Below are 22656 nucleotides of genomic sequence, written 5' to 3' on the forward strand. Positions count from 1 at the left end.
CTGAAGGTCAATTGCTGTAAGTAATTTCACCAAATTAAATTTTTACCTGTCAGACTGGCTGACACTGACGAAAAGATACCCGACACATTTGGGTGAACTGTTTCATAAATATTGATGTATGTATACATGTACACAATTCATACGTGTACACATATCTCAAGCATTCATTTCGAAGGATAAGCTATTAAAAAAAATTACAGTGAAAGAAAGTCTTGCTACTGTGAAAGTAATGATGTGTTGGACATGCACTAATAGCCTGAGGATCACATACTGAACATAAATTCAGTCAATAATCTCTCATACCATATTCCCAAGCCTGAGTGAAAACTTTTATTTTATTGAAGCTGATGAGATATTTTCCCATTGCCATCAGTGAAGGCAAGATGTCAAAAGTTTCTTCTGCTGGCTTCCCTGGCAATGTATCCCTACGATACAGCAGCAGTAAAGCACGTGTCATTACTGATCTCAGCTCTAGCAAGCTAAGAATTTTAGTAAACATTAGTAAACTAATCTTTAGTTTATCCTGACTAGAATGTTAAATTGCTAGAAGAGACTGGAGATGAGTCATGTAAAATGTTCAATTTTGAAAAGACCACAAAACACCTTTAATGATTACTGCAGTTAGCAGAAACGCAAAACACTACTTGTACAATTTTTTCTACAATGGTTTATACAGAAATACTGGAAAATCGCTAGGTACTTCCAGAAAATTCCTGCTTGCAATGGGACAAAGACAGCGCATAACCATCAAGGAAAAGCAGGAGAAAAGGTAATTTCTATCTGTACAACATTAATACAATTAGAAGCGTATCTCTGAGGAGGCAGATTTAAAATCATCTCAATTCTAACATATATTGGGAGTATCTTCTACAATCCCAGAAAGTTAATCTCTTTGCATCTTTATGCAGCCATACAAACTGGTAATACTAATTTCCTGTTGGCAGTACTGAGTTCATGAAATTTAGTGACAAAACTAGAAATTTACCAGTGAAAGTCATGGCAGCTAGGAAAGTAGTTCAACCCTCTCCTAAATGAACGGACCTCTCCGAGCCTGTAATTTTACTCTTTGCTTTTTTCTCTTTCCTGGGCTGCAGAAAGATTTCAGGTCCATAGTTAACCCAGAGATGTTTCTCTCTCTCTATCAACCCTCCAGTGAATTGTTAGTACTAGTAGTTTTGATACGATTGTGATCAGATATTTCTTCCTCACACTCATTTCCAAGTTATTTTAGATTATAAAGGCCTGGCATACTCTCAAGCACAAATCTTAAATTTGGCAACATTGCTACAACAGACACATGTATACAGAAAGCAGAAGGCTAGACAAAACAGGATAATTTGAAGACTGTATATGAAAGCACAGGAAAGAAACTGAATTAAATTTCCCCAAACTGATAAGATTCCTGCAAAGAAACAAACTTGTTGCTTAGTAAAATGTGTTAAGTTTTGCCTCTCTGCGGGCTATAAAAATTAATGCTTACTAGTCAAGGTTCCAATGAAATAGGAACAAAATTGTTCAAATAAATTGCATTTCTGGAGAAACAGAAAAATATCCAAAGTTTGTTTATAGCGATTAAAACCCTTCTCAGTGCTTAAAACAACAGGGGAATTTTCTTCCCAAAGAAAGGTTAGATTGATTCCTGATTAATCTGTCACTAATCATCATTAAAACCAGGCAATTTATATGGCATCTCAGACCCAAAATAATCCTGCCGGTACTAACTCTGTACCATCTGATTGTACCCTCTACATGAAAAAGACCAAGAATGTAATAAATAGGTGACAAAAGACACCACAGAAACAGATGATAACATATTCCTATGTCTTTAATGGAAACATTTTGTTACAATTTAGGTTATGTGATATTCTTGCATTTTTAAAATGCGTGAAAGAAAATGCACAGAATAAAAAGTCAAAGGACACCAGTGAATGTAGATATTTTAAATGACCAAGCTGTAGAAGAAATGAAATACATTACACAAATAAACAAAGGTTATATCCACAGTCATGAGTACGCACTCTCCTCTACACAAAAACAACAATAAATAAAATCACATTATATGCAGATAGTTCTACTTACATCAGTACAATATACTGTGCAGCTTTCCATTTGTTTTCTACTAGACCGGTACTAGGTTTCTCTGCTGTCCAGTATTTTTGCATTAATAATGAACAGTATCACTGAAAAAAGGGGACAAAGTTAACATCCACAGTGTCTATCCTGAGTCCTCTTAGTTTTGTGACAATTACACCCTATGCACAAGAAACACAGCAAATTCTACCCATTGCCTTCATCCTGCCACTCTACCCAAGTCTTCTCAGCACTTTCAGACCTGCACAGTCAAGATGACATTTTTACTAGGTAAATACTCAACCTAAAGGCATGGTACACGCTGAGCAGGTCCTATGCACCACTTAAATCCTGTTTAAATTCTAGGTAAGGAGGCTATGTAGGATTTAAAAGGTGAACAAGCTTTCTGCTGAATCTCTGCAAATGTAGATACTGAACAATAAAGACAGTGTACTCTGCAGAAAGAGCTTGATCCCATCCTCCGTACGGTCAACAGTATCATCATGGGACTATAACCAATTCCTGAGCATGTTCCCTCTTCTCTCTCCCTAACTCAACTGCACAGATATTCTCCTTATATTCTCAACAGATGTTTTCATCCCTTGCATTCTATACCGCAGAAGTCATCACAACATCTGCCACAATGCTACATCAGGGAGATACTAACCTAAGGAAGGAAATATTTAGCATCTCACACAGCACCAAGATAAACGACCACTGATTAGTAACCGTGGTATTGGCTTTTCAGTGGTGGTGCAGTCCTCTGTCACACTGCACATGCAGTTCACAGAGAAAGAGAAGTCAAGATCCTTACTAAGCATAGACCAACATAGCTGTGCTCATTATGTCTGTTGACAGTTTAGTATAACATTAGCAAAATCTCTGTTCATTGCTGGGGGGGGGGGGAAATTGTGTGTTCCTTGTGCATACCAGTTGAGATTACAAAAGAAACCATTAAAACAATATTATTTCTTTAAATATCCTTTTTGGTATATTTTCTTTGCTTGCTCAAGTGTCCTCTAGAAACATTCCCATGACAGAAACACCAAGCAACAGTTCACACAGAGTGGATTTTAACCTTTCAGAGATTTAACACCAATGAATCCACATAAGATTTCTGAAGTACTACAGCTTAACACACAAACTTTAATAGTGTCAGGTTATTTAGAGTATTTTGCCTTTTAATGCAGAATATTAACTTAGTGGTAAGTGAGAGATTTTGAATGAAGTCTAAGCCTCTCCTTTCGAAAGCTAGTTTTGTATGCTGTAAATTTGGTGTATGTCAGTTAGGAGTGATTCTGAAAAGTAAATTCTGGAAGAAGTAATAGCATAATAAAACAGCCTACGTAATGATACACTGGACGTAATTAAACACTAGCCCAAGAAAGTCTCAAAGCCACGGCAGCATTATCTTCTCAATCAGAACCAGCAGTAAGCTCACAAAACCACCAACGTAAACCTTCATCCTTTCTTCCTCTATGGGTGAGAGAAGGGAGAGGTGCATTTAAGCCAGACTTAAGGCCACACTGGGGCAAACCACAGTGCTCAGGCTTCCTGTCATTCTCTAGAAGAGAAAAGACACTATCAAAGTCTGCCGCACAGCTTGCTGACCCCTGTACACAGCCAGGTCTGAGGTTTCTCACAAACAGCTATTTGTTTTAATTTCAACAATCATTTTCCAGCAGTCTCAGAGCTCAAATGTTAAAAGGTATCTGAGAATGGAAAAAATACAGGCCTCAAGCCATCTGAATTCATTTCTGCCTCTAAGCAGGGATATGCACAGTGCAAATGCTTCCATTCTTCCACTTGAAAGGCTGCACGCACACATCAATCTTTCTGTGCTTTCAACAGCAAGAAAGCAAGGGGAGAAGAGGAGAGGGACACACACAACACAGCTGAAGGTGAAACTTTTTTCTAGTATGTTCTTAAAAATATATTCCAAAAAGTAACTTTTGTATTTCTTTGTTTCTAAAAAGGGCTAAAACAGCCTCCTACAGAACATGCACTATGCTGAAATTTGCCCCTTCATTGTTTGTTGTTGTGAGACAAGTTACTAGGGCATGTTCCTGACCAACAGAAAAGGTAAGGTAAGGTACCGTTAGAAACTTACATTTCTGTTCCCATATGCCCTGCTTTGGAGACAGTGGTCACTAGATTTGATGTCATTTTAGAGCAACAACTACTAGGGAAAAAAAAAAAAAATAAACGAGTGGCTGACATCACCTGACATCATCTCACCATGCTTGGACTACTGCATTTTCTGTGAGTCCCGTAATCATTTTAGCTTTAATGGGACTGCTTCTATAATCACGATTTACAGTGCCAGCCTTGATGTTTTTAAAAGGAAAGGAGCAGCATCACAAGGTTTTTGGTCAATCTGATTTTTCAACCATGCTTTGCTAAAAAAGACAGGCAACACCAGACAATTCTGGGTCCAGGTCTCTGATAACAGCCAGTGTGGCCATGGACCGATGTGAGGTGTGCCAGTAGCTGAGCAGCATGGTGGCAACAAGCAACAGCTGAAATTACTAAAAGCCACCTCTCAGTGAAGAGGGAGCATTTCTGACTAAATGACGGAAAATGGCTGTCTCTTTTCAAAGTACTTCTGAAGCTAGAAAAAAGAACATGAAAAAAAACGGGAGTTCAAGAGTATTCACTATATCCTGGGAGAAAATGAGGAAAAACAACCTCAGCTGCTTTATTTAAAGAAACAGAACAGTTACATGGCTACTGTGAAGCACAGAGGAGGGTAGTGAAGGATGTGGAACTGTCTTGAGCTCCGGAAAAGGTGGACTGAATTGCCAAAGAAATTTATGACCAAGACTATTAGCTTCCTGTCTTTGATGTCTATTCTTGGCTTTCCAGGAGCATTATGGCATTCATGAGGTGAAAATCACACTGGAGCCAAGGTCAGCTAAGGCTGATGCAGCCTGTTCTACTGCAAAGCTGAGAAATTCACTCTGAACTGCTTCAAGATGCTGAGTTTCAAGCCTGAAGACACTTCACTGAGGGCCTAAGTTTACTTCCACTGAATCAATGAGAAATATTTTGGTCAGCTCAATAAGAGTGTGATTGCATCTCCACGCCAAAAAATTACACAGAGATCAGCCTCCCAGTAAAACATGTTGTCAGGGAGCACACGCTTATTTTGTCCAGCACAAACGTTTTCAAAGGATTAGCTACACCTTAATAATTCTCCATTAAAAACCAGCAAAATACTTTCAATAATGCAATAACGCATTTCTCAAAACCAAATTTGAAATAAAGCAACAAAATTTATTTTCAGAAGTGGATGAATACAACTCTCTAATAAACTGAATTCTTACCATAATCTTGCAAGGTGCACAGTACCCTCAATCCAAAGTTTTTGCAGAAAAGTTGTTCTTGGAACTTAGCTGCGTTTTTTTCATCAGTGAAGCACAACACAGGAGAAACTGGTAATTAACTGGTGATGGTGGTAGTCACAGGCAACTCACGACACACAAACTGTCCATAAACAAAACTTCCAGAACTACCAAAGGCCCAGAAAAAAGCATCTAGGCATCTGACTCCAAAGTTGTAGGTCTCAGCATACTAACTACAGGTACTATCAAAAGTTTTGCTTCATCTCTGTCAACTTGCAGTGGGAGTTTACGTTTTGAAGGTAAGAGGGTGGAAGTCAGGTAATTTGTCCATAGAACCCTCAGGAAGAGGATTTTGAGGTGAATCAGCTATTAAGCTGACCAATATTTGGTAATTTAAAAACTTTGACAAACAAAAGGTATAAAGCCACTGGTTCAATTCCAACTTAACAGGCACAACTGTAAGATTTACCAATAAGCATACAGCCTATGGGGTCAGCCTTTGTTTGATTCAAGCACACAGCAAGATTCCCTTTGGTTTGGCCATGGCCATGATCATACCCTTTGGTCTTAAGTGAGCAAAGCACTTAGAAGCTGAAGTTGAGCATATTTTAAGTGTGTTCTGAAGTGCTGAGCTGAGTCAAGGCCTTCCTTGTGTCAAGGCTCTGAAATACAGAGTTATGTTTGTAATATGGGCAATTTGTTGAAGCCAAAAATGTAGGGTTTGAAAACCCTTTTGAGAATCAATTATTATTATTTTGATTAGACATTCCCTTACAGAGTTTGAAGCCTAAACATTGTGGCATTGAGCTAATGCAGATGAACCAGAAAGGAAAAGTGCATTAGCTGGTAAAGAATCTCTCTGCTGAATAATCTAAACTCTATGCAGTTTTTGATCTATGGTCCACAGAAGACCTGGGAACTATTACCAAGAGGCCTGTGAAAGGCAGCTAAGAAGAGCAAGTTTATTTATGCTATGCAGGAATCTACTTATGTGAAATGTCTGAAATGATCTCCACACTCACATGGGAAAAATGCACAGGTAGGTGTGCACCAATTTATAAAGATTAAAGACCATTGATCAAAAATATTCTAGTGTGCAAGAAAGGTTCACCTTTCTTGCGAGGTGCTGGGATGTAAAGTTGTGGCTAGGACTCCATCAGCATCCCACAAACAGACATCTCATAAAAACACTTCCCGACGTCATGACTAAAAACCTTATATAAGGTTTATACTGGGGGTCAGAATTATTACTTTTTTAATTAAAAGGTGACCTTTCACTTATAAAATGTTTACTTATAGTAAGATGATGCAATAAAAATGCTGTCTTAACAATTTTTCGTCCCAGATAGATCTTCCTGGTTCAGATCTTCTGGTATGACCTGACTGAGCATGGCACAGGAAAAACACAGATCTACACTACTGTCTTGCTCCCTAACTAGAGACTGCTTGAATACTAGTTCACACTGCAAGGCAAGTCATAACAAACATCATTTTGAAAAAAGTTTATGCTTCAAATCATACACTTTTTTCTCCACATATTCAAAAATTTTCCTCCCATTTTTCTATGGGAAAGTAGTTGAATGGATAAAAGAAAGTAAAAATACTGAAACACATATTTTCAAAACAAGAAGTAGATCAAAACTCCTTTGGAAATTATTTTTAAAAACCCAAACCTTAAGCATGCCCAGGGTCTAGACAAACTCCACTGCTTGAAAAAAAAATCCCCAAACTAATCAGGAAGTCCTTTTTTTATTCCCAACTCCACCACCACAGGAATATGAATGCTGCTCTAGACTACTTTCTTCTCTGGTGCCCATGGTTACTTTGGGTAAGGCACCTTTGCAGAAGTCATACAGGCCTAGAGTGCAAAACACGATGGTGGAAATCTACCACATCAACAACAGCTGTTACAGTGAGACCTAAAGACACCAAATCTACCAGGTCTACATCCACCATCTATACTGGTGCTGCCCTGACAGTCAAGAAGCCCTGTCCTCTGGCTGTCCGAGACATTGGATGATATTTCACAAGGACAGGTGATGAACCCCTGCATAAAGTGCAACATAAAAAAAAAATCCAAGAAAATAATCCACTGGGTGTTTCCCTATCAACAAATAAAAGGCAGCAGAAAGAAGACAGAGCCTGCTTTTGCTCTCCAGCTACTCCAAAACATTTTCTCTAAATGGGCACTCTGGCTTCTCAGGGTCTAGAAGTTTTGTAGAACACAGGCTTCAGTGACAGTTTTGAGACTAACTTTCAAGTCTGACTATGACTGTTGAGACTGGAAAGTTCTTCTTATGAAATCATAACAGGATAAACCAAAAGATTTCACCCACTAGAACCATAGTCATAGCTGGGTTTTCCCACAGACAATATTGTTATGGGTCTTCTTCACATTTACAATATATACTGTTCATTTCCACTCGTTGACTAGAAAGCACAGAGCTCTCCTTTGTCTAGTATAAAATAACCTGTCAGTAGCTAATTCATCACAGATTCAGTTTTGCTCCTGGTAAAGTCAATGGCAAAAGCCCCAGGGATACTGATGGCAGCAGGATTGAAATCAGCCCTTAAGTAGTGCTTTACTGCCCTGATTCCTGAAGGTAAATCCTTGCGTGTTTAGTTGTACACACATGAATAGTTTGTCTCACTGACTCATGCAGGACTATTTAACATGTGAAAAGCTCATTATTTTCAGGATCAGGGCCATCATCACGCAGAGAATTCAATAACTGCATTTATATTGTTTAAATAACTATCTGAATGTTGTGCATGCCTGGAGAAGAAAGTGGGGCAAAAAGTCTGTTACTATCCATAAAGTCACTTCTCCTCCCCTAAATACAGGTTCTAAAATGTACTTACAGCTGCCGACTTTCCCTGCATGTTACTCCTATCATAAAAAATACGTCTTCAAAACATTCTCTCCCTTAATTTCTAATCCTACCAAAGCAAAAATAGATACTTTAATAGAAAAATACAAGATAAAAAATATCCTAAAAATAAAATGGTAGCATGGAATGTCATTTTTACACAAAAAAGATCCCCTTTTGAATTGCGTCAGCTATACAAACACTTTCATATTTACAATTTTGGATGCAGTCCTGTGCTCACTGAAGTTAATGGGATTTCACCATTGACTTCACTGGGAACAGGAGTAGGCTCTACATGGACTATATTTGCCTCTCTGAAGAGTCATGGCAGTGGAGAGAAAAGAGCACAATAAAACACATGTAAGACTGAGGAATTAGCCAGCCCTCTCTGGAGGCCAGATAGTCTTCTCTCTCATTATTTCAAACCAGCGAAACTCCTCATCCTTCACTGGAGTTTTTCCTAACTCCCAACATCTGAGAGGGAGAATTAGTGCTTTTGATGGTGATACTACAATCAAGAATGGCTTGCATGTGTTTCCACCTGCCTGACTTTCTCATGGAGTTAATTACAACCCAGTAGAGTTAATTACAACCAAGTGCCAGTTCCTCTCCCAGAACTAAACTCCATATGCCAATCTTGTATCCCCTGTAATCAACGGCAATGATTTAGTGATGCAGGATCATACTCAAAACGAACCCTTTTCCTTTTGACAGCAAACTAGCACCGGTGCTTATGAAACCATATTAGATACCCATGGGTGAGATGCAGTTAAGGAAGGAGGTGGTAGGAGCTTAAAAAACAAAAAAAAGGGAATAGAATGAGGCAACTAAACTCAGATCTGCTGCCCTTACTATATGCCTTAAGAAATACTGTCTTTACGTATTAAGTACATCCTATAGCATCAAACTGCATCATTTTCTTTTTTCATGAGATGAAAGGCCATGCGGCATAATGCAATTAGCAAATCATTCCTGAGCTTCTGAAAGAAATTAAGACAAAATTACTGCTTAAAAGAGTGAGTTCTTCAAGAGCCTCTTCTTTTTACACTGATGTCTTTGGTTGTGTCCTTTTCCCTAATGCTTTTTTTCCCCAGAAATAATGGGATTCCTTTTCTTCTTCTTTATGCAGCAGAAAAATGAGATCTAATGGAGTCTTCACGTAACTGCCGATGTTTCCCCATGTTGCAGTCCTCCTGTCGAGTTCGTCTCTCAATAGTTATTCTGTATTTCTTTCTGCATGAAAAGAGAGGAACAGAGTGAGAAATCCTTCTCTAGCTATAGGATAACAGGACTTGCCTTATAAAGAATGCCTGTAGGGGACAGCTGGATGTCAGTTGAAAAATGAAATGTGGCAGAATGTGAAACCCTGGTCAAAGATTAAAGTAGTTTGCCTCGAAACATTTTACCCAGGCTCAAGAATGCCTATTAATTTCTACATAGCAGTCTCAAAGCACCAAGACACAGACCTTTGCTTCTTTGAAAATTCTGATCTAAGTGATTAGCAAGCTTTTGTGAAGTGTCATGTGAACTGTGTCACATCACTGCTTTATATTGATCAAAGCCAAATTTCCTTCCAGTATATGGGGGGGTGCTTTCTGCAGAGTTCAAACAACAGATCTGACTCTTTATTCACTTGAGTTTCTCACTGAAACTATGGATTAACTAAGTAATCCTCCCATCTCCCTCTGAGAAAGCTACTGTTTGTAAGGTCAGAGGAGGCAGTATGACAAATTAACAAGAGGGATGTAGAGGATAGATAAGAAGTAAATACAATTGCTCATGCATCAGACACGTTTTTTCCTGTGTGTCTTCCTCTAGGGCCTTTTGAAGAATTCTGTTATGTTACTTTATACGTCAAACAAGCCTTCTGACTGCCTTTCAGTTTCCCCTTTAGTACCCAAATCTCCCCAGAAAATCGTAAGAAGATTCACATTTATATTTTACGCATTTATGCTTCTACTAAGTTTCTGGACCAATTTTTCAGAAGGGCATTAGTCCAACCCCATATGCATACTGTACTGCCTGTGCAGACGCATGACAAGAAGCTTATATGCCCAGGAAAGCTCTGCTCTATTTGCATATGTAGCAGGAGTCAGAGCTAGACATGTAGCAGTGGAAGAATGATTTTCAAAACAACAAGGTTTTAATTTGGGTAACATAGCTGAATATAAAGTGGGAACCTACAAGTCCTGAAAACATTCCCTACACATTTGTGTATCAGTAGATTCCAAAATAACTTGAAAAACCTAGGTTTTTTACTTGATTTATGTATTTTCAAGTCAGATCCTTCCACAGGTCAGAGCATGTGCAGTAGTAGCTCATGCACAAGAACAGGTCCACGTTTTAGAAATGTAGCTCTTTAACTCCTTTCAAAGCTACATACTAGAACTGCTTACCCAGATCTTTTAATGGTTTGCATGCACACTGAAAACTGTGTTTGTGGTAATTACAGATCCAAATGACATGTAATCAAAAGGTACACATACAGTTTGAAAGGTACAGAAGCTGCAGATACAAATTACTTTCAGGCACACAATTCCTAGACCTGCATTTTCTGAAAATCTGACTCATACATCCCGATATCTTATGTTTCATGTCTTTATTCTAATGGTGGAATTAGAGAGCTGTCCCTACTCCTGCTCTGAGTGAGTGCAATCAGATCTCAAGGGTGAACATCACTCGTGTCTTTAGATCTAACCTCCAACATACAGATCTACCTGACGGAGTACCCATGGCTTCCTTCAGTCAATGGAGAGAAACAGGCATTTTTAAGAGGCATTCTCCTGACCTGGTTTAGCTTTGACATGAGGATGACATGAACCACACCCAAAAAAGCGTTAATTTCTCCCCTCTGACCATAAATACAAAGACAGTGTTGAGCTCAGGTGTGTACATGTCCTTTTACAGGCATTTGCCCCTGCTCACACGGATTTCCAATCCAAATCTTTGTGTTAGATGACTAGAAGTTTAAGTTCTGTTCCTACAATGACGCTTTGTGTAGTTTTATACCAGCTCAGGATAAGTTTTTTGCCTCTTTTCTTGTCCTCTCATAACAATTCCCTCCCAATATCAGCAATGCTAAAAAAACACACCTAAAAATTATCATCTCAGACTGAGAACGTCTAAAAGATCTAAAGAACCTCTGACATCATACACCGTAAAGACAGATTTCGTTTCTGTTTTATTTTTTTTCTTTTAAAGACAGTCTTTAATCAGTTTCAGCTGACTTATGTTGTCTCAAACGCAAACAACATACTATATAAGCACCAAACACATGCAAGGATACCATTATTTTGCAGAATTTCAGTTGTAGGTACTTGATGAATAATGTTAGTTCTAGGATCTTTTGAAACCCTGAAGTGTGGTGGTAAATTGAAGCAGTTTCATTTTGTTAACATTTTTTTATAAACAGATTTTATTGGATAAAATTATTTGATTCTTATATGCAGAGGTTAATTCTAGTCTCCTGTCTGCCTTTTCTCTTCTATACCATAACATGATAAATTATAGTATACATAAGATGCTGAACATGTATAACTAATTTATTCTGTCAGTGTCAGATCAACTCTTAAAACTTTAGATTTGCTGACCATCAGTGTTAGAATTATTTTACTTAAAAAGGAATAAAACACTGATCACCCTGCACTGACCTCAGCTTATTAAGTTAAATGCACAGCTTTGAAACCCAAATGCTCTTATACCAAAACAGAAATCTCTTTCCAGCTTCCAGTACAATTCCACTCAAAACTCAAAAACTAAGCAATGGTATCAGGCAAGTGATATAAATCTCTTGCAAGATCACTGTCTGCACAATTGTGCTGGTGAGGTGTACCAAACAAAGAAGGCTTTCAAGGCCAGACCACTTTATTAGAGCAACTGTGAATGACTGGAACTCACTGGAATTACTTCCATAAGTAAAATCACTCAGCTATGCAGGTGGTTATAGGATGAGGCCCTGAGTCAGTAAAATGATTTGTATTATACACAAAAGGACAATCAAAGTGTGTTCACTGTCTTTGGTGGAAATGTTACCACCGATTATTAGGCAACTCTCTGTCTCCCATCAAGGATGTGCTGCCAGGAGCTCAGAGGCTTGGATGACGAGTAAAGAGTTTACAAAACTTTCAGTGAATTGGACTAACCTGAAAAAGTAAAAAGCCATTAGCAATCCTGCTCCGAGCAAGGCACCCACAACTATTCCTGTAACTGCTGATTCTCCTAGACCACCTGCTTGAAAAGGGGAAAAATAAACAATCAGGGTTCATATTGAGAACTATTTGCATTCACATATTGGAAAATACACACAACTAGGAAATAAGTGACCAACATCAGATAATAACTAAAGCTTTTCAGAGTTCAGGACTCCATGGGAACCTCCAGTGTCTGTATGTTTATTTTCTGTCCTTGCTTTACTTGGAGTTAAACAAGCCCCAAGATCAGTGTCAGACGAAGACACAATTCTAGAGATGTGATACACAGGAATGTTGTTAAGAAACTGGTCTGGATAGCTTGGTCTGAATCATAATCTGAATCATTCAGCTCTGGAGTCCCCAACATAAGAAGGACATGGAGCTACTGGAGCGGGTCAGGAGAAGGGCCACGAAGATGATTTGAGGGCTGGAGCACCTCTGCTATGAAGACAGGCTGAGAGAGTTGGGGCTGTTCAGCCTGGAGAAGAGAAGGCTCCAGAGTGATCTCATAGCAGCCTTCCAGTACTTAAAGGGGGCCTACAGGAAAGCTGGAGAGGGACTTTTTACAAGGGCATGTAGTGATTGGACAAGGGGCAATGGATTTAAACCAAAAGAGGGGAGATTTAGATTAGATATAAGGAAGAAATTTTTTACATTGAGGGTGGTGAGGCACTGGAACAGGTTGCCCAGAGAAGTTGTGGATGCCCCATCCCTGGAAGCGTTCAAGGCCAGGTTGGATGAGGCTTTGGGCAACCTGGTGTAGTGGAGGATTTCTCTGCCCATGGCAGGGGGGCTGAAACTAGATGATCTTTAACGTCCCTTCCAACCCTAACCATTCTATGATTCTATGATTCTATAACACAGACTGGGATTATGTGGCACATAATAAGAATCAGCACTGAATATGCCCCAAGTCATTCTAACAGAAACAAACTAATTTCACCTGGTTTAGCATCATAACCCTCTATCACCCAGGTTTATTAACATGACTGTATGATTATCCAACAGCTCCTTAATGTTGGTTTTTTTTTCTACTGAACCTGTGCTGTTTCAAGTTAAAGCCATATGAGCTTTGCCTTGCTCCAGATCTCAACAGAGGCAGCGCTGGGACACAGTGGCTGCAGAGGAGCCCAAGTAGGGTTTGTCACTCTGCAAAGCGCAGGGCAGCTGAAGAACATGTGTGTGCAGCCTGTTCTTTTTTCCATGCCCACCTGGGTTTGTAGAAAGGAACAGAGAAATACTAAGGAAGTTAAACTGCTCCCTCCTCTTCATTTATCATAGTCATTATTTTCATGAGTGACTTCTCATAGCATTGAAAATCATCCTGCACTGGGAGAATACTGCTTCCATCAGCACTGGTCTCCCCAGCTACTAATTATCAACATGATTACTCTGTTTGAGGTTTCAGTTATATCATTCTTTCTGGCTAAAAGAGATTTTACCTTTAGCCCCTGGAAAGTCCTAAAGCCTCCAGGGCCCTGTGGCTGTGCATCATCATTACTGTCATGTTTTAAGTTCAGGGAAGTGATTCAGACCACATACTACCCAGGGCTGCCAGACCTTAACTTCCCAAACAGTCAGCAGAGAGACGTCGTCATGATGTCTCAGTTGGACAACTGTGCTAAGCAATTTAATATGGCCCATTATGTTGCATCACCACACAGATTCCTCTCTCTGACGGCCTGGGCAGAAGCATTAAGTCACTAAACTTACATGATTTACACGGTGTATTGTTTGTATGCTCTGAAACTCGGCTTTCATCTAGTCGCAGCCTGCCGTGATTCCAAGGATATTTCACATTTGATCGAATTTCAAAACGCCCCTGCTTTCCGTAGTAGTCCCCGATCACCTATGCAAAAAAGAAAGGAATGAAAAATTTTCCTATCAACTTAGGGAAGTAAAATAAACAGGAGAGCGGCATCACTCCCTTGGACTCCTGCGGCAGGATGATGAATCACAGGGAACAGGGCTGAAGGGGTCCGTGGGAGGTAAAGTAGTGCATGACCTGCCCCAGGGCAGGATCGCTGAACAAAAGCACTCCTAACAGATCTTTATCTAACCTGTTCTTAAAAGCCTCCGAAGGTGGAGACTTGACAACTCCAGTAGACAATTATTCTGGAACTTAGCTATGGTTACTGTCAGTGCCTTTCCCTAAAATGTAACCTCCGTCTCCCTTGTTGCAATTATCCATCACTACTTATCGAATTGCCAGTGGACATGGAGACTCTTCCTTTCTGAAACTTTGCTTTCCATATTCACAGGCTCTTATTTGGTCTGCCCTAAGGCTTCTCTCCTATATAAACCCACTTCACACAAGTTTTTTTAACCCTCTGTATATTCCTCCTGCTCTCCCCCAGCTTTCTTCAATTGCTCCACAGTGGGATGAGTGCTCAGGACTGTCACCCAGCTAAGTGAAAGTATCGTTTCAAGTAGCTTGTATGCTAAGCTTCTCAGCGATGCACTCTAGGCTGGACTTTTTTATTTTGCAAGGATCTGGAGGTAGTTGATCTAATTCAGCTAAAATCTTCAAATCTTCTGAAGAACTACGACAGATCCTGTCATTCTGCACCTCATTATTTCTGCCGTTGTTGATATTTACACAGAAAGGCCCTTTCACGCTTACTATTCTGGTAGCATGGACTACTTTTTCAGACCAATTCATCAAGATACTTTACAATTTCAGTCCTGTCCTCAACAGTAAATCCAGGCTTTATTCAAGATAACATATGTTGGTTCTACTGCAAAGTTGCAGGACTAAATTGTGCTAACAGTAGTAGGTCACTCATCTGAAAATCGCTCAAAAAAAAATCTATATACAGTAATAAAGGCCAAATATCATGACACTGAAGTAGTCAGAAGTGATGACAGAAGCACATCAAAAGACATATTTGTCCTATCATGAATACAAATCATACATTAATACACTAGGTTTAGAATTCAAGCCACTGATCGCCTGTTGGAATCTTTCACCTAAATTTCATTTTGAAGGGAGAGTTAAAAGAAAACATTTGCCATGGTTAGATACACAAAGGCAGATTTTACACTAAATAGAGGAGCTAATTTCTCTCCCAGTTTTGCAACTGGGAGAGAAATCCTTAGAAGAAAGACTTTTTTAAACATTTGTTCAAAAATAAAGGCAAATTCAGTAAATTAGAAAAAGTAGGGGGAAAAAAGCCTCAAGAGACCATTTGCAGGCAGCAGACTATTCATTAAGAGATTGTTTAATTTATCAAACAGGAGTGGCAGAGTCCTCTACCAGCAGGGCTTACTAAACATGAAAGCATGCAGAAATGCTTAAGAAGAACAAATAGCTATAAGCAGTGACCAAAGAGATTCAGATCAGAAGACGCAGATTTTAAAAGAGCAAGAGTGGCTGAACAGTGGAACAAATATCGAGGGAGCAAACGAGGCAGTGCTTGCTCTTCAGTGCCGCCAAATGAAAAACAAACGTCTGTTACAGCCTGAGTTCAATCACATGTAAACTTCAGGGCTCCACACAAGGGTAAGAAACCTGCCTGCCTGTAATACAGCAGAGGTCAAACTAGGCAATCTGATGTTTTCTTCTAGCTTTAGGCTCTGTGAATGGACCTGGGAAAACAGCTCTGCCCAAACACCCATTCATCTGGCTCAGTTCAGCTGAGAAACATTCTTGTAAGGACACGGAAAAAACTGGCAAAATGAATAAAACAAGGCATCAGAGAATCAGTGTTTCTAGAGTGAGGCACCAGGGTAGAAATGAACGTAGCAGACACAAGTAATAACTACATGTAAAATATATTAATTGCATGCGTATTTATATGCATCATAAAGCAGAGGGAAATTAAAATGAGCAACATGTTAAACGGAGAAATGTAACATCAAAGAAATAAAAGATAGCTTAAATTGCAAGTAAAAGAGCAATGGAAGGAAGGGAGGGGAAAAGAGATTAAATTAATAAATGAGATAAAGAGCTAATGGACTGAACAAACATAAAAGATACAAGTTGTTCAAACCAAAGCTATCCCAACCAGTTTGCACTCCTAGCTTCAATTAATGATGATTACTCCTACCCCTGGGAGCATCTGCAGTTTACTGCTGTAGTTTTTCAGTCACTTTCACATTCCAAAACACACTAGACATCCTCATGCTTTTAAAAAGGCCTCTTGAGTTTGTCTCTGCCACAGCACTGACAAGAACAATGTAACTTCATCGCACTGAAATCCACACTTAGAAAAGTCCAGATCAGATTCACTGCTGCTTTACGTTTGAGGTTGATGTAATCGAGGAGGCCAGCAAAGCTTCAGTTGATGCTGACTTTGCAACTAACAGCAGCCTTAGGCTGCAGCTGGAGTTAGGGCAACGTATGCACTAATAAACTCAACCCAGTCGTGCTACTCTCTACATGCAGCTGGTGCTATTTCTCATCGACTTTTTTTCACAGTCTGGCGACTTCCATTCCTGCTGCGTCCAGTAGGATAAGGTGTTCAAGGCCAGGTTGGATGAGGCTTTGGGCAACCTGGTGTAGTGGAGGATTTCCCTGCCCATGGCAGGGGAGTTGGAACTACACGATCTTTACAGTCCCTTCCAACCCTAACCATTCTATGACTCTATGATTCTATAACCTGTATGGTGTATATGGAGCCGTCTTCTTAAAACATCTCTTAAACATCAAAAACAACGCATTCAGATCTTACTGCCCCATAAACAAGGCGAAGCAAGGTCTGCCCTCCTGCCTGTGGCTGACCACAGGGTAAGATTAAAATACTCACTGTGTTTATACATCCAGGTAACTTGTGCATCCCTGTTGCTGTAACACTAATCTTTCTTCTTACCAACAAATAAAAGGTATTGCTCATTTTAAACAATAATTTCTCATATTAAAAATTTATCAGTGCTTAGCTAGCTTGTGGGGTTTCACCCTTTAAATTTTAAAGACTAGCATCCTGCAAAGAAAGGTGTATTGTTAAAGAAAAGAAGTTAACTAAGTTTAAAAAAAGTTTAGGATAACTACTTCAAGATAATTATTTTACAGAAAGGATCTGGTCTCCAGGTTGATAAGATTAAGCAATACCATTTTAATGTGTATATTAAATAAAGAGATGCCCACGAAGTAAACAGATGATACGGTGTTACATTATACTGTCTAATTCATCAGTGGCCAACAGTAATGGTGTTTGTTTCCTTACCTCCTGTGTGCCTGCCTCTGGGTCCGTCATTCCAATCACAGAGAAATCCCCATATCTGTCTCCATTGGCGTCAATGGACACCTGCCCTGCAATGCCTAAAGAATGGCATGTGAGGAATTAGAGAATTAATTAGTTAAAATACTGAGGCTTTCCAAGGAAAACAAGAAAACAGTGGACAGGTTTTTATAGACCGATATGACAGGAAATCTCATCAGTCTCCCAACATTTTTGTCGGCGTTCCAAAAGAAATTGTAATTTCATCTTGGTGCCTGCATTCCTGAATTCTTAACATTTCTCCTTTTTAAATATCAAATGTGTGAGACTGTTTGTGGAATACGTGAGAAAAATCTAATCCAAAAGCCAGCATGCAAGAATAAAACACAAATATATTTAATGTGAATTATTTACAGAGAGCCTAACCCTGAAATATCTAACGTTGCCTCAGTAAGAAGAGTCCAGTTCATGTGCTGCAGAGGACGCAGGGGCACAGCCCTGGCCCTTGCAGACTGACGGCGTTGGTGCACCCATACAGCCAGTCCAGTGTTGTTTCCATCTGACGGGACACTGGAGGGGGCATGGACAAGGGGCACCATGCACACAACATACGCATCAAGTCCTGCGTTCATTTACATAGGATTAACTGCATAATATGGTGCTGTTCGTTTTATAGTTTGAGACACCCAGTTCACTTCCTTCCTTTACAAGTTCTAGGAAACTTTAGGGAAACTGAGAATCATAGACTCATAGAATAACTCAAGTTTGAAGGGGCTTCAGGAGGTCTTGAGTCCACCTCCTGCTCAGAGCACGGTCAGTCAGGAGGTCAGAGCAGGAGGATGCTCTGGGTTTTATCTGGTCATCAAAACCTCCAAGGACGGAAATTGCACAACCTCCCTGAGGCAATTTTTTTTCAACTGTCATGGTGAATAAACACTTCCTTGTACTCAGTCTGAATCTGTTTCAATGTATGCCCTTGTGTACAAAAAGCATGGCTCCAACTTCTTGTGGTGTAGGTCAAACGGGCTCTCAAAATCCATCAAACAATACCAATAAACCATGATGAAGACATTGTAAGACTTCACTGACATGGTTTACCACCTCAGATATTCTCAAACGTGATCCTCCACTGCCTGACACCAAATGTAGCCATTTACTACAGTGCAAGTCAAACAGGCATGTTTTACGTCCATTTTACACCAACTACAGGATTAGACCAGCCCCTACACCAGTAAAGAATCAGGTTCTCAGTGATGGTAGATCAGAAGAGCAGAGGTCAGATATTCAGCCAGAGTTTAAATTCCCCTTAACACACCTAATGATAGAAAACATACAACAGATTAACATACCTCTATTTATCTTGTCTCTGTTCTCTTTTAGTGATGTCAGGAATATTTAAACTTACTGCGATTTTCAAAACATATAGTGGTCATCAAAAGATTATTGTCAAGCATCTGTTTCGTTATAACAATACAGTAATCAAACAATTGCCAATTTGATTACTGCAGGAAAACAGAATGGGAATAAAAACCACTTGGCTGTGGAAGCACTGGAAGAAACCACTACAAAGAGCTGTGACGTCCTCACCTACACAGCAACTTGTATTCTCGATCTAACAGGAGGCGTTAATTGGAACAGACACCTTCCAGGCCTAAGAAAGTCAAAACTCAATTTTTGCAAGTAGATACTAAAATTTGCAGAAACTCAAAATTCCTATGGGATTTTTTTTTTAATAAGAAAGAGTAATTTTTAAGTTTTCCATCTGAATCAAAACAAAGAGTTTGAAATGTCAACATTTCCCGCAATGTTTTTCCATAAGAAACGTATCTAGGAAATTTTGAAACCACCTGAATGAACAACTGAGTTGAGATGAAGGCAGAATGATTTTATCAGACTCTTTTTGTTCTATTATATTAGATACCCACACACAGAAAATTTTACTACTCTTTGAGAGGAAATGTCAATGAATAGAAAGTATTCTCCACAAAACGTGCCCTGCAGTCCTACCAAGGTGTCTTTAGCAAACCAAGCAATAAGAAATCCTTTGATCACCTCAGCCTTATCCTTTCCTAAGCACACGATGCTGCCTGGGCAGCTGCGGCTGGCAGACTGTGAACGCTGCAGGAAACAGCATCCACATCTCAGCGTTTCAATGGGTCATCTATTCAGGGCATGCTGTAAAATGAGGTGCCCGGGCAATTAGATATCTAGACGTCAGCAGGTGAATTAATGTCACTAGTGAAACTGGAAGTTCTCATCATTGAGGGCTGCAAAAGTTTAAGTGAATTATAAAGCTTCAGTCCTCCAGTAGAGCCTGGTGGAGGTATGAATGGACCATAGTCTGTGATGTTGCATCCTCTTCAAAGAGAGGTTTACAGGCACAATAAAGGGACATTTTCCTAAAAGGACTGGCTTGCAAGACATCAAGTTAGAGGCCTGTTTCAAAATTAGTTTTATCTTTGAAAATTATGTCCAGCAAAGTACTTCCACAGAGAGGAGATGGCATAGGACTTACATGGCATTTTGGCCATTTCAGGTGCACCCTCACAGCTCAACTTGAGAGCTACGCTTTCAGAATAGCTGTGGCGGGTCAGCCAGCAACAACAAACTGTTTTTCTCAAGTGGGGAAAGAGAACGTTTTTTCCTCCTGGCTGGTTTTGCAAGAAAAATGTCAGAATCAGCCACAAAACCTGCACAGAGCACACGATACTCTAAGACTTGCGCGGGCACATCAGCTGGTGGCTTCCCGAGGCAGAGAAGCAGGAGTAGAGAAAACACACACAGGCTGCGCTCAGGCACCTGTTCATACACAGGATAACCACATAGTGAGGCAAATCCTTAGACACTAGATTATCTCTGTTAAAATAGTGTGTTTTGAGAAGCCATGGATGCTAAGGGAGGTAGTGGGACATCAAGCACAACCTCCAGCTGGTGCAGGACTCCTTCCAGGATGACTGCAACCAGCGTAATTTAAAGCAATCCCTGTGTTGCCTTAAGCTGCCCTGGGGACCCTTTTGCCTTGTGTTCAGGTCACAATTTGAGAAGAGAAAAGAGATTCTGAGCTGCTGTCTTTCTCGCCTTCCTCTGCTATGTCCAGTGTGTTCTTAAAGCAGAGAATCTGGCCACTGAGGTTTTTCTTACACATTCAAATATAATTCGCTTCTTATCTAGGGGAAATGTTTCCTTCTCCTAGGCATTTCCACAAGAAACCTTGCCAATCCTACACCAAAAGATTGGGAGTATTAGAAGAGATTGATGGGAATATTATAAAAGATGACAGATGAATGCAATAATCCTTGGTTTCTTTATTACAATCCCTACCTGGCCAAAGAACTCAGATTGCTTTCCATCAGCAGGGTGACATACAAGTGACAGTTGCACTGTGGAATTGCAACCTACAGGATCAGGCACAGAAAGACACAGTGCTGTTCAGCTACTCCCTCTGGGATAACACGCACAGCTCTTGAAAGGAGGCTGGGGGCAAATCCTTCTAGGGCCCAAAGGAGCCCCATCAAGAAACGAAAAAAAAAAAACCACCCGGCATCTGCTTGCTTCTATCCATTCCCAGGCTTTTAAGATAAAAAAATCAAGTGGAAAAAATGAGGCAGTCTCAGAGCTAATAGATGCACAGGAGTAAAGCGAGCAGCTGTAATCTTTTCAAAAACAAAGGAGCCTGAGAAAATTATTGGTGTTTCTTTACAGCATCAGTGAGGGTCATTAAATTGTTAAGAGTTTTTTAAGCGGAGTAAGACCTCAGAGGCTGGTGCAAAAAAAAGTCAGACTGGTGAGGTATGTGAGCCAGCCTTAAAGATGTATGTGATTTCACATGGCTATTTTCCTCTCATTTAAGAGTGGAATAGGCACAGGTCATTACTCTGCACACAAAAAAGACCTGAATTTTTTTGACTCTGAAAGCTGGAATCCCATATTAACTCTTACCTTCATATGTTCTGTTCCGTGTTTGCTGAACAATTTTTTCCCCATCTTTCTTACTGAAACCAAACTTCAGGACTTCCTGTAAAGCTAGAGCATAAAGAAGAATAGCATCATGGAATCCTTCCACAAACATGTTGACCTAAAAAAAAAACAGAAAAAAAAAGGAATGGCAATTGACACATTAAAAACTTTTCTTCCCTATGGAACAGGTTAACTAGAGAGAATCTCCAAACTAACCAAAATGACTGATTTAGAGGTCATTTTCTCAACTGATGGAACACAAAGGAATGAGTCTCAAAAAAACCCAGGGGGAAACGACAACTTTTGACCCATTTTTAAAAACAGTTAACCACTATCTGCTATTCTGAACTTTCAAATCACACTTCAATGTTGTGTCTGAATAGTTCTGCAGATAGGAGAGAAATTTGTGGATCACAGTTCCCATGCCCAGACGCACAAATTCTGCAGCTGACCATGTGAGATGCTCTAAGCACCTTCATCCCACAGCATCAAGTACATCCTCTTCCCCCTGCACAGAGGACTTAGCACCTCCTAGGACTGGGAAGTATGTTCTGTCATGATTTTTTTTGGAGAGTGCAACCGGTGGATTTGCTTGTTTAATGATTACCACTTCCTTTTCTGGCCCTTCTCAGCTGAGCATCTCTCCACTAGCAAATGAGCAACGGAGAAAACTACTTACCCTCTATAGTAATGCATTCTCTGGAACTGCCAGAACAGTTTCCTGTCTTTTACAGATTTTTCAGTAAGTGACATGAAACAAATGAAATGCTGCTTTCTAACCCTAATAAAAAAGAAGACTGCTGCCAACCAGCTTGGCCTCCCACAAGTCTATGTAGGCAACCTGCAGCTTTTGGTCTACATCACTGTGATTAACAACAACACTTAAAAGCAGAGTGCTGCAGAAACATTACAGATTTGTTCACAGGAGACTGGTGTGCTTCAGTCATGATGCAATAATTATTTTAGGAGCTGAGTTGAGGTGGAGACCCCTGGGCAGACGCAGACACACATGGTTAGAGCAGCACAGATATTCCTATTCTGTAGGCAGCATCTCACTCCTCAGTAG

General features: G+C 39.9%; 1 protein-coding gene across 1 annotated transcript in view; it reads right to left on the bottom strand.

The window, feature by feature from the left end:
* Window positions 1-9405: 9405 nt before the first annotated feature.
* NPR3 (natriuretic peptide receptor 3) overlaps window positions 9406-22656 on the bottom strand; it is a 44641-nt gene continuing 31390 nt past the window's right edge. The window contains exons 4-8 of the mRNA XM_086629417.1: window positions 21573-21708; window positions 17640-17734; window positions 14188-14323; window positions 12427-12514; window positions 9406-9517 (exon numbers count right to left, since the gene is read on the bottom strand). Of these exons, the coding sequence (XP_086485543.1) occupies window positions 9406-9517; window positions 12427-12514; window positions 14188-14323; window positions 17640-17734; window positions 21573-21708 (567 nt within the window). The remainder of the gene's footprint in view (window positions 9518-12426; window positions 12515-14187; window positions 14324-17639; window positions 17735-21572; window positions 21709-22656) is intronic.

Source organism: Tauraco erythrolophus, chromosome Z (genome assembly GCF_009769465.1).
Source record: "Tauraco erythrolophus isolate bTauEry1 chromosome Z, bTauEry1.pri, whole genome shotgun sequence".
Lineage (NCBI taxonomy): Eukaryota > Metazoa > Chordata > Aves > Musophagiformes > Musophagidae > Tauraco > Tauraco erythrolophus.